General features: G+C 39.8%; 1 protein-coding gene across 1 annotated transcript in view; it reads left to right on the top strand.

The window, feature by feature from the left end:
• The first annotated feature begins 3,195 nt into the window (after nucleotides 1-3,195).
• The window catches only part of GADL1 (GAD like acidic amino acid decarboxylase 1), a 159,491-nt gene continuing 149,197 nt past the window's right edge, over nucleotides 3,196-13,489 (top strand). The window contains exon 1 of the mRNA XM_019664511.1: nucleotides 3,196-3,274. Coding sequence (XP_019520056.1) covers nucleotides 3,238-3,274 — 37 coding nt within the window. The 5' untranslated portion in view covers nucleotides 3,196-3,237. The remainder of the gene's footprint in view (nucleotides 3,275-13,489) is intronic.

The following is a 13,489-nucleotide window of genomic DNA, read 5'->3' as shown; positions in this document are numbered from 1 at the left end:
TTAGTTTCTCACCACTAATCAATAGTGCTTGCTAAAAATATAAATTTTAGTTTCCCACAGAAGACCTGGAAATGGAGAGAAGGTGTTAGGAATCTCTACTTTTAGTAAGTGCCCTAGGTGAGTCTAATGATTAGAGAGTTCTGGAAAATACACTAAGAGAAGTAATACCCCGTTAGACACTCTTCCACCATTTCCAAATATAGTCTCAACACGAGTCCTATTGATGCATCCATTTAACAACTCTGTTCAGTGCCTGGTTTGTGCCTGATGTTCTGAGTTGGGGCTTCCACACTGGAAAAGGCAGACGGGCCCCTGCCCACACACAGCTTTTACACACTCTCCATTTATTATCTCCCACCTCTCTCTCCTCCCAGTTCTTACTGTCCCTGCCCTGATGGCAGCACTTGCCATCTCTCAGCTGGGTTAGTATGACGGTCTCCTCGGCTCTGCTTTCACCCTGTAGCCACCCCTGACTCCGGCTATCTTCTGTGTACTACTGCCTCTCTTTATTTTCCCCAGATTAAAGCCCTTCACTGGGCATTCATTGCCTACAGGAGAAAGTCTAAGCTTCTAAACATGGTTTATAGGTCTTTCAGGACTTGGGGACCTGCTCCCTTCTCTACCCTTATCTCTGGACACCCCCAGCTCCCACTTTAGGCCTCTCAAGAAACACGGACCCAATTATTGGTGCTGGTTCAGATGCCAACACTTGGTCCATGTTGGACCTTCTGCCTTGGCAACCTAGTACTCTACCTCATTTCCCAACCCCATCAATATGATAAGCTTGTATTCATTTTTCAAATATTTATACTCTCTAAAGGTGCATTTTTCTGAAGTTTTGGTGAAAAGCTCGCACTGCAGATTGTGGAAAGTGTCTTTGTTAATCTGTGCTATCCAGTGTAGAAACTGGGCACAGCTTGTGATTACAGACAGACAGCTACATTCCAATCATGGGTCTGAAACGCCTCACCTCTGTGTTTGTGGACAGGTAACTTAATCAGAGCCTCTGTCCATCTGTAAAAGGGAGACAATAATAATTCTGAAAAGGATTATAGGAGGGCATGTATGACAATCATTGGTGAAAATTGTCATTTCTGGTTGGGAACATTTCTTAATCCTTCAAATAGAATTGCCATTCCCTTGGCTGTGGCTCCTCAAGCCCCATATCTTCCATGGAACGTAAACTATCTAAGAAAGGTTGGCGGGCTCTAAGCCTGTCTCTCTCAACTACACTAAAGTATTCAGAGAGCAAAATTTTTCTTTAATTCCCTAGTAACTGGCACCAGAGAAGTGCCCAGTAATTGAAGAATAAAAGCAAGAAAGAATATAATACAATGCCTTTGTTTAGGAATAAATATGGAAGCTGAGATAAGCCACTAAGAGGTGAGCTCATAGAGCAATTTCTGGTTTTCAATCTAAAAAATGTTGAATGGCATATTCCCTGGGTGGGGCCAGCAGGGGAAGAAGACTGAGTGAGGAGGGTTCCTTGCCCAGATCTGTAAATTGACATTTTTGTAATGCACTGTGGTCTCAGCTGGTCCTGGGTGATCTCACACAGAGAGATATATAATTTAGCGGCAGCTGACACTCACCACTGTTCTGTGCTGGAGTAGAGAGGATTCACTTATTATAATGCTAAAAAAAAACAGACAAACTTGCCAGAGTGTATACTTTTAGTATTTTTTAAAAAATAAAGGAATGCCTTGATTTTTTTAAATTTAATTTTTATTTTATTGGGGAACAATATGTTGTTCCAGGACCCATCAGCTCCAAGTCGGGTAGTTGTCTTCAATCTAGTTGTGGAGGGCTCAACACAGCGGCCCATGTGGGGATCGAACCGGCAACCTTGGTGGTATGAGCACTGCGCTCTAACCCACTGAGCTAATCGGCCACCCCTACTTTCAATATTTTTAAATAGAGTTACCAAAGGTTAACTCCTGAGGTTCTTATTTATGCTTTCTTCACTAGATCTCAGTCCTTTAATAAAACAAGATACAAAAGAATAGATGGGGAGGGGGAATCTCAGAAACTTCATAAAATTTGTCTGCCAGGTCTTTCTTAACTTTAATATTTTAAATAACTTTAGTTGTAGGCATATTAGGAGCAATCAGTTCTCATTTGCGAGAAAAGGTCTGCATTGTCTTCACTGATCCCAGAACTTGAATGATGCTAGCCAGAGGAAATAACGCACCTGCTAAGAAATGACAGTAGGCTCTGTGCAAACCAGGATTTTTTTTTCCAACCTGTTGAAGGACCTGGGTTACAAATGAAGTTCCCTAAAGTAGTTGTCATAAATGTGCTTGGAAGTGGCATTCACTGATTGTTCCTATCATATCAACAGCCTAAGTTAAAAGCTCCTAAGGGAATTTAACTTTAAACATAAAGCTTGTTGGAGGAATGACAAAAAAAGCAGCACTCCCTGATTGAATTTAAATTTACAATAGGAACATGGCTAACACCCAACTTCCCCGGGCTTGCTGAAAGAAATACAGCGTTGAGAAAATTTTACTCTAAAACCCAAACAAGTATTTCACCTTTCTAACTCACCACTTCTTTTTGCTCGTTACCACCTAGAAACAAGGTACCTGCCCCTTTGCTTTCTGCAAACTTGAAATCATGCAGAGGCAAAAGTCTGAAATCTGATCCGGAAAAGGAATTTGCTTGTAGAACTCTTAAATGTCAAGGCAGGACTGAATGAATGGGTAGGATCCCTTTCACCTCAGATGCCCTTCAATAGGTGCCCTGAGTTGGTGGCCTGCAGCAGGCATCATATTTAGCTTAGGGCTTCTCAGGCTCCATCTGACACTGCGAGGTGGTTACTCCAGAAAGCTGGACACTGGGAAAATCAGGGCCCAAGGCTCACTCACCTGCCTTGCCCAGTCTCTACCCTAGAAGAGCTGCTGGTGCACCCCCTGACTATTCCTATCCAGGTAAATTACCCATGGTCTTACACACTGTCCCCACACCTTCCCATCGACGGCAGGGGGACCCTGGTCCTGGGTCAGGTCTGTGGCATGCAGCCAGTCGCATGCCAAGTATTAATAGGTCTTCAGGAGGTTGGCACTCGAGCCTCAGATGGCAGAATGAGGTCCCTCCCTTTCCAGTGGCGCGTACTCAGCGGCTGCCGGGCGCACCTGCTGGTGGGTCCCCAGAGGGGTGGCGCTGCCCCAGCAACAGCAGCTGCCGCCTAGACTGCAGGAGCGGAGCACAGGGGCAGCCCGGAGTTTGGGAGCAGAGATGAACAGCGACCCGGACCGCGAGTACCCGGTGGACGGTAACGACTTGCCTGGCGAGGCGCGGCTGCGCTTTTAACCTTTAACTGCCCCCACGCGGGGTTTAATCTCCCCGGTGCTGGTTGGCCTGGGGGATGAGGAGGCTTATTTCCCTGAAAGGCGGCCGGGGTGGGTAGGAAGTGCCCCTCTTCATGGCTTTTTGCACCCCTTTCTGCATCGTTTAGGGTTAATTTTAGAAATAAATAAGTTAACTTATATAAAGAGCTGAGAACCTCAATGGGAACATAATGGGCAAATGCAGGTTTGTTAAATAAAATACTGCTTGGTGCATGCAGGGTTTCAACTGTTTGGTGCGCTGCTGCGGGGGTTCCCACATTGGAAGTACCTTCCCTGAAACAAAGATGATTTTGCTTCTGCTGTGGGACATGCGCAGCATCACCCCCCTCCTTCCCACCTCCAACCACTCCTCTACAAATTGGCCTTAAAAAAGGCTACCTTGATCTTACAGAGTGAGTGATGCCCCCATGTACTTCGGGTTGGGGACCGGGACGTTAGCTGCTTAAAGAAGGCATAGGGGCAGCAGCATTCCCCAAACTGACTTTATAATTCAGGTGTCATTTCATCTTGCTGTAAGACCACGGTCACCAGCTTTTGCGTGAGGGAAGGGTCTCAGATAGCTTTGAATGTGTGATGAAATACTCTGAACCCCTTTCCCATCCAAATTCCCCGCTACATACACCTTTGGATGTTTGCTGAAAATTTCGAGCTGGACTCCCTGGTTAAGGACTGCTGCTTTGGAAGGTGATTATTATAGCTATTCAAGCATTCTTACTAGTCAGTTGTTGATCTTTTAGGAGAAGTGCTCCTCCAGGAATAAGGCCTCTTGGCATCAATAACCCTTTCCGACCGTGCTGAGCACGCCTTAATGAAGCCGTGTTCAGTTGAAACTCTCTGGGGGCTTGGGCGCAACAGGTGCGTCAGGTGCACTGGCTCAGCTTCCCTGCGGATCAGTCATTTCCAGGGCCGGGAATTTGCACGGGAGTTGGTAAGGCAAGACCTCTTGTGCTGCAAGAAACAGTTCTTTCATTCCTTTTGTCATCCCAGGGAATGCTTCCACTATAATTGCCCTGGATCCTTTTCAAAATGATTTTTTCTAAAAAATTGCATTGATGTTGTTTTCATTCTACGGCGTAAACAACTGGCACTTTTAAACTACTGGAGCTTATTGTGAAACTATTACTTCTGTGTTCCTAGGGTCAGCACATGCTGTAATTTTCGACATCTGGCTCTTTGAGAACTGATCGAGAAGTATACACTGGTTGCTTTGAAAAGCTCCTAATAATATGTCAGGCTTCTTTATTTGAGGCAATAATGGGCAGGATAATAGTATTTAACTACCTTAGCCCTGCCCTGTTTTGTTTGTTTGCTTTGTTTCTATTCTTAATTTCTCTTTTACAGTCACATACCCTTTAGAACTCTGATACAAACTTAAAAAAAAAAAAGTACCTGTCCTTCCAAATGAAGCATGCGTTCTTATAACCAGGCGTGTCTGTAGCTTGTGAAGGCTTCAATAGTTGCTACATGTGAATAGTGAAGTGCGGAATTTAACCTTCAAAGTGAATTCCAGAGGATACTGGTGAAGGCTTAGGCTGCTGTTACCCTTGAGCAGGTGATAAGGCAGTAGCATGTTTAATAACATCTAAATGTGCCAAATGTCTGCTATGAAATCTTTAAAGAGTATAGGATATATATCTGTCAGACTTCGTAAATTTCGAAGTATGGATGACAAGATCATGCAAGGTGACACTGATGAATGTGTTAAATGGTATGCCTGTGTTAAACTCTGTTGCAGGATATCTGTTGCTCACTATACATTATGTAATAACATCATAGGGAACCCTGCTGCAGATAACGAGTGCTTATTCTATTCTTCATGCTTCAATATAGTTTATGATCTTACAATAGTACATCCAAGAGAAGTTTAGTGGAAGTTTAATTCCACTAAACTGAAGAATTCTTTGGCCTCTAATAATGTTTTCCCCTATGGCTTGAAATAATAACACAAAACTTCCACATAATTTACCCTGCAAAGCCATTGTTATTTTATTCAGCTTGGATCCTTGTTGAAACACTATTAAAATGGAAGCAAATTTCACGTTTTAATGGAGGAAGGCAGAATTCTTTTCTGTTGAAAAGCTGACTTTTATATACTGTCATCAGTCTGGTATATATTGTAATAAAATTAAAACTAAACTATGACATTCAGGAACAAAAATGTCTGCGTAATTTTTTTGCTCCTTTTTGACCTTACCGTTTTCTTTCTCTCTCTAACCGTTTCACTTTTTATTTACTCATTTTAGTCGTCATTGAAATGAAGCCCACTGCAGGCAGAATTCATCATCCATGGATCTTCCCTCATTTAGGATAGAATTGCTAACGTTTATTGAACACTTACTATCTGTTATGCTGACCTACAAGCACTCTTATCTGACCCTCCCTAATCAGTAATCACTAGCAAGTCAATGGGAAGGGAACTATTAGTGTGGACTTTGTTTTTGTTTTTGTTTTTAAGAAAACTGAGGCTCTGAGGGAGTGACTTAGCACTGAGCATTGGACCCAGGTGCTCTAACTCCAGAACCCCCAGCTCTCGCGTCTAACTCCTGGCCCATGCTGTCTCCTGCTGAGCCATAATGGTGAATGTCCACAGGGACCCGGAGCAGTACCCTTTGCCTGCCTTTGCAGGGACCACAGGAAGGACGCTGGAGAGGACCCTGAAATGTGGCTCTAAGCAGCATTCTTTCCTTTTCCTTTTGGGTGGGAAAGATGGGAGGAAAGACTGTCAGTATTTAAAGGTCCGTGGTAATGGCAGGCCTCAGGCTCACACTGTCCTTCTCTCAGGGTAGGAACCTGTGCTCTGCCCTGGGCAGGAACCCTCGAGTTGCTAGGAATGAAAGGCAGCCTGGCCTTTCTGAGGGAAAAAGGCAGCGTGTCCTGTCCTGTCGGACACTCTAACAGCCCTTCTCTAGGAGCAGGTAGCAGTGGTCGCATTTCTCTAAGGCCAAGGGAGATGGGTCCCTTTCAGAAGGCAGTGCCCTAGGATCAGGCAGACACACAATGGCCCATAGCTGTTCTTGTGGGCAACTGTGGGGACAGAGGAAGGAGAAGAATGCATAGGAAATACTCTGGCCTATGCCTGCTCCGACTGTGTATCTCCGGACATATAATTATCCTCTGTGAGCCTCAGTTTCTCCTTCTGTAAAGTCGGGATAAAAACATCCACTGTTTAGGATTACTGTGAGGATTAGGAACAATATACAGCATAGTAATACACCGTCTGGCAGGGTGTAGGAGCCCCATAAATAAACTTACTATATTCTGAAAATTGGATGTAGAGGTTAATGAGATCATTGGAATACCTACTTTGTGAGTGTTCTCTAATCGTTTTGTACTTGAGGTGCTTTCAAGGGGCTACTGTTGAACATCCTTTCTTTTTCTGCAGAATTAGCTCCTTTTTTCTTGAGATCACCATTCTTCAGGAATAGATGTGTGAATGAGTAACCTTTAAGCTTACATATTTATCTACTCGACAGAAATGATAATGCTTCCACGTCGTCCCAGGGAGCATCATGATCACGCTTTATTTTCTCATTTCTCATTGCTCCTTCAGTTTTCTAACAGAGAAGTGGGATCCCTGGCCTCTTTTTCCAGGATCTGCCAGCACATTACCTTTCTCCTCCATGGGGGAAAACCCTGATCAGTCTTGAAGGAAATTTCTACCTCATCTTTGAGATTTTCTCTCACAAGCACTCAACCGCGTGGAGTGTCCCTGAGACTCCGTCACCTCCCCATTATCCAGACCTGCTATCCTTCTCTAGAAGTCCTCATCTCTTGATGTGAGGATGGCACCCCCATGCCATCCCACTGTGGTAGAATGCATATGGAAAGGGGGAAATACCTGAAAGAAAATACCTCAAAAATAGAATCCTTCCCCCATTAAATTGGCGCCTGGAACTCATGGATTTGGGCGCAGTCATTTTCTCCTTACTTCCTACTGATTATTCTAGAGACTGAAACTCTGTGCTGATTGGTTGGTTCTGTTTTGTGTTCACTCACCTTATTTTTGGATAATGAGGGATTGATTATGCAGAACCCCTAGCTCTCATTTTCTATGCTTGGAACCACCACCCAAATGCAGAAATACAATTTTTCCATCATCCTAGGGGCACATGTCCTGTGTGCTCATTCAAGTTATAGCCCCTCCCTTCCCCTATAAGAAACCGTACCCCCGATTTTGATAGTAATTACTTTCTTGCACTTTTTATAGTTTAACCATCCAAGTATGCATTCCTAGACATAACAATTTAATCTTACCCATTTGAAAAATTGTGATATGTATTTTAATTTATAGATTTACCCTCTTGTCTTTTTTTTTCTTTCTATTCTTATAATTTATCTGATGAAGAATCTGGGCCGTTTAGCTTAATATAATTCTCCACAAAGTGAATTTTGCTGCTTTCGTGCTCATGGTTGAACATCTTTTTGAGGATTACCTTCTCTTGAACTTCAGTTTATAGCATCCTAACCATTCCTCCTTCTCAGTCCTCTGGTCTAAACCACATTTCTTAGCCTAATCCTTAAATTCTAGAAACAACCATGAAATCATTTTATCTATTAGGCTTTTCATTATTAGGCAGTAAAGCATTTTATTGAGCTTCTTATATTCAGCGCCTTAATTTCTGCATTAACTTCATTAAGCATTCTAATGAATTGGTTGAAAATTGATGCTCGCACTTACCAATTAGTTTAAATATTGGTAATTCGAGAGCATTATAGGGCAATGTTGCAAGTTTTTAATATTTTAAGTCTTTTTAGATCTAGTTTCAGAATTTTTTATATTTTGTTGTATTTTAGTTTTGATCTCTTAATTAATTTTCAGACAATTATTTCTTCTCTCTACCATTAGTAATAGTAAAATGTCGAAGTACATTTAATGTTTAGAAATATGGTTTATTTTGAAAAATATGAATTCTAGGTTACTTAAATTATAGTAGATTGCAGAATTGTTTGTACAGTACGAATGCTTTTTGTTGAAAAATAATAATTCATTTATACATATGAACTGGAACTGAAAGTATATACACTTGGGGATTAAAAGTAGTTGTGTGTGATTGGGTAGGTAATGGATTTTTCCTTAGCTTCTTCTTCCTGTTTGTATTTTCTGTAGTGAGTCTGCATTGCTCTGATAGAAAAAGAAGAAGAAAATTAATTTGGTGGAGGAGAGGGCTGGGGATGGGCTTTGGTTTGGCTTAAATGTTTTTCTCGTTCATTTTAGGCTGGGGTTTCCAGCTGTATTTATCTGGATTGGTTTTTATCATCTTATGTAGGCATGAATGCTATTTCCATTATTCAAGCAAACCCGTACATTGGAATCTAAATGTGCTCTTATTAACCCACTATTGCTGGATTATTTCAACATTTTTTATCACAAACAAGATAGAGGGAAAAAGTTATTAAAAATGTATAAGCAAAAATAAAATGGGGAGAATGCTATAATTCTATTAATAGGAAAGAATCAATGATACCTTAAAGCATAATATAGAGTTGAAAATTTGCCCAGGAGTGCATCAGAATTACCAATTCTTGGCACTCCAATGACTAGAAATATTTATTTTTTTAACAAACGGCCATTTTGACCAACTTGTACTTGATCAGGTTGCTGTTGGACACACAGTAGGCTGCTGTTAGAGCAGTGAGGAGAAAGAAAAAGGGTTGAGCTTTGCTCCTTATAGACCAAAGCTCAGTTTCTGACTAAAAGCCTTGAAGCCCTTTTGTGAGCATGGGTTCATTCCCCAGTACAATGGAGGTGATAAGAGATAACACTGCTGCTTACCTCATGGGTTTTATGAGATCATATGTGAAGTACCTGGCACATTGAAAATAAGTCCTTCCTACCTTCTTTCCTCAATAAACATTTATCACATTGAATTATATGGGTAAACATGCATGAAATTCTATGGGGAATATGTTTTAAAATAAGAGTTAATTTAAGTTAATTCTCCAAACCAAATAACACGTGCATTGTAATTAAAGAAAATGAGACTATAGACTTCTATCAGTCCTAATAGAGTAATTGAACAGGAGACAGTGAGTTTTAAGATTCTTCCTACTGAAAATTCAAACAGCACAAATAGAGAATACAATGGAAAAATATAGCATGGGAGGTAGATGGATTTTTTATTTCTGCTATGATTAAATTATGATGGTTGAGCTCAGTATCTCTCTCAGTCTGTGCAGGCACACAGCCTATCTCTGGTGGATTTAGGCAACTAAGGTTGGTCCTGATTCTGTTACCATCACTGTTTTAAGCACCATCCTTCAACAGGCACTGCAGACTTGCACATAGGATGAATCACAGACACCTTCCAATGTGGTTTTTCAGCTGATACTCATTTTATGAAAAATGTATCACAAAATATTCATGCAAAGGAGTTATCACAGAGCAGGCATTCCCTTGCCCTAGCTGAGCTTTTTTTCAAGTACCAAGATGTGGCTTAAATACTTTACTTGTAAAGTTGTTTTGTCTGTGATTTTTGTGGCTGGGGCCCTTCAAGTTGACAATGGGTCCCAACAAGTGTTGGTCCTCAGATTCAAAAGAATACCATGGAATACATCTTTGCTGTTCTCTTCCTGTTCCTTATTGGAGGTGGAATGGCAAAATTTTGTAGACTAAAATATGGAAGTATTTGGAGTTGACTGAGCAAATAGAGTGTTAGAGTTGAAGGGATACTAGATGTCTATTCCACAGATGACTGTTTCACTGCTAATCTTTTCAAAAGCTGAACACTTAAAATTTGTATTAAGAAAGTTTTAGGATTTATAATAGCATAAAAAGAACACTTACACATAAACTTAATGAAGAAGATGAGAGACTTGTACACTGAACACTACAAATATTACTGAAAGAAATTTTAAAAAGACACAGATAAATGGAAAGACATCCCATGTTCATGGATTGAAAAACTATATTAATACATCTATACTACCCATGGTGAGCTACAGATTCAAAACAATCCCTATCAAAATTCCAAGAGCATTTTCTACAGAGATAGAAAAATTTATGCTAAAATTCATATGGAATCTCAAGAGACCCCCAAATAGCCAAAACAATTTTGAAAAAGAACAAAGCTGGAGGACTCATATTTTCTTATTTCAAAACATACTACAAAGCTACATTAATCAAAACAGTATGGTACTGACATAAAGACAGACAAATAGACCAATGGAATAGGATAGAGATCCAAGAGATAAATCCACATGTATGTGGCCAAATGATCTCCAACAAGGGTGACAAGGCTACTCAATGGGAAAATTATAATCTCTTTAACAAATGTTGTTGAGAAAACTGGATAGTCACATGCAAACGAATGAAGTTCAACCCTTATTTTACACAATATACAAAAATTAACTCAAAATGATTTAAAGATCTAAACATGATCCCAAACTATAAAATTCCTAGAAGAAAACATAATATTATGTTTTTTTATTTGGCAGTGGTTTCTTGGCTATAACACAAAAAGTACAGGCAACAAAAGCAGAAATAGACAAATGAGAATATATTAAACTTAAAAAAAACTTTAGTGCATCAAAGGGCACAACCAACAGAGTGAAAAGGCAACTTATGAAATGGGAGAAAATATTTACAAATCATATATCTGATAAGGAGGTAATATCCAGAATATATTAAGAACATCTATAACTCAACTACAAAAAAATCAAACAACTAAATTAAAAATGTGCAAAAAAGCTTGAACAGGCATTTCTTCAAAGATGATATATAAATGGCCAACAACTATATGAAAATATGCTCAACATCACTAATCATAAGAGAAATACAAATCAGAACCGCAATGAGATATCACCTTATACCCACTAGGATGGCTATGATATAAAACAAAACAAAACAAACAAAAAGAACCTCAGAAGATACCAAGTATTGAGGATGATGTAGAGAAATCGGAACACTTTTACACTGTTGGTGGGATTCTGAAATGATGCAACTGCTATGAAAAAAGTATTGAGTTTCCTCAAAAAAATAAGTAGATAATAAAGTTACCATATAGCCCAGTAATCCCACTTCTGGATAAATATCCAAAAGAATTGAAAACAGGGTCTCATGTTCATAGCAGCACTATTCATGATAGTCAAGAGGTGGAGGCAACCCACATGTCCATCAGTGGATGAATGGATAAACAAAATGTGGTATATACACACAATGCAATATTATTCAGCCTTAAAAAGTGTAGAAACCCCATCAGATGCTACCACATAGATGTACCTTGAGGACATTATGCTAGTGAAATAAGTCAGCAACAAAAAGACAAATATTGTATGATTCTACTCATATGAGGTACCTAGAGTAGTCAAATTTATAGAAATAGAAGGTAGAATGGTGGTTACCAGGAGCTGGGGCATATAGGGGAAGGAGGGGAAATATTTAACGGGTACAGAGTTTCAGTTTTGCAAGATGAAAAGATTCTGGACATCTGCTTCACAACATTGTGGATATACGTAATAGTTAGCTATACACTTAAACATGGTTAATATGGTAAATTTCTGGTTTTTTGCCACAATAAAAAAGAAAACCTAAAAACTAATGAACAAATAAGCAAACAAGACTTTTAAGGATGGGAAAATTTATAAAATAATAAAAAAACTTACTTGCCTCCCTGAACAAATTTACTCTCTTTTATGTATCTTGGCATTGCCATTGTGAGTACTGGATAACATTGTAACATTTCTCAAGAGATGCCATGGGCCCAGCTGTTGGTTTGTGTCTTCATTGAATGGTGTCAGATTGCTGTTCTTGAATCCTTGCACCTCCTTTTGTGCTGTCGCTGTTTCCCTCATCACAATCTCCCACGAGTGCCAGCAATGTTTTGTTTGTTCTCATAAATCCTAATAACATCTTTAATCACCATTTGTCACACTTCCTCCAATTTATTGCTTTTAACAAACTCGGTTATTGTCTCATCTTCTTGGGCTTTTATCTCACAAAAATTGGAATTGTGCATGATGTAAGTTAGATTGCCTCTGAATGAGGTGTGAAAAGGTCTATATAAGAAGAGTTTATTAGTATCTCTTCTATTGACATGGTTCTATTTAGTTATCTATGTTGCATTCATCTGTATTCTTCTGTATGTGCTGGATATTTTATGTGGCCCGACAGCAAGCTTCTACATATATATAGTTTATGTGAATGAAACTCTATTTTTATGTAAACATATACATGATTAATCACAGTTCATGTTCATGATTTGAAGACACCAATAACATTTTATTGCTCAAGAGATGCACATGTAAACAGAGTTGGCAGATAAGACCCAGTTTAAAGGAAAATGACAGCTTTCTCCTCATCGAACTGCCCTGAGGATGTGACTGATCTCTAACCTTTATAGTGAGAACAAGGCCTGCACGTCCTCTTCTTGTTCTGTTTCAACTGCTTCCATCAGCAGCGCCACTAAGAAGCCCATAGTACAGCTTACAGGAAGCTGAGCAACTATACTTCACTTTTTTTTTACACTGCACATGACTTTTTAAGAGCTTTAGTGAAGTATGATTTACATATAAAATTCACCTGCTTGAATGTGCAATTCAATTTTTGTAAATTTACAGGATTGTGCGTTCCTCACCACAATCCAGTTTTAGAGCCGTTCCATGTACATTACGTTTCAAAAAATATTACTGTTCTTTGCTGCTCTTTCTGAGTACCTGCTCTTCTGTGCCAGGAGCTGTATGCCTGAGAGAGATTATGATCTTTGCAGATAGAATGCAAAGAGAAAGATGATTCCTGTTTAGATTCCAGTGATCAAAATAAGAGCTTCACAGCAAAACGGTAGTTTTACAAGCCCAGGCTATTACGTTTGAGACAGGGCTTTCTAAATTCTTTCTGCTTTAACACAATCTACTAGGCCTAGAAGACAAAATCATAAGTTTTTGTCCATATCACTGAGAAGATACCTTTGTGTGCCATTTGAGATTATCCATGAAATGAGCATCAACAAAAAGGAACAATTTTCATGTAGGACAAGTTAATGAAAAGTCTCCACTTAGGACATGAGGTGATAATGTGGAGAGAAAAAGATTGAAACGAGAGAAGCAAGTGTTGAAAGACATGGTCTCGGTTGATTTCTCATTAGTCGGGATCAGAGTCCAGGCGCAGGAAGGGCAGCATGTTATTTATATGCTAGTTTTATGGA

The sequence above is a fragment of the Hipposideros armiger genome, unplaced genomic scaffold (assembly GCF_001890085.2).
Source record: "Hipposideros armiger isolate ML-2016 unplaced genomic scaffold, ASM189008v1 scaffold_424, whole genome shotgun sequence".
Classification (NCBI taxonomy): domain Eukaryota; kingdom Metazoa; phylum Chordata; class Mammalia; order Chiroptera; family Hipposideridae; genus Hipposideros; species Hipposideros armiger.
The sequence above is the reverse complement of the archived record's forward strand: the minus strand, read 5'-3'. Positions and strand labels throughout refer to the sequence as shown.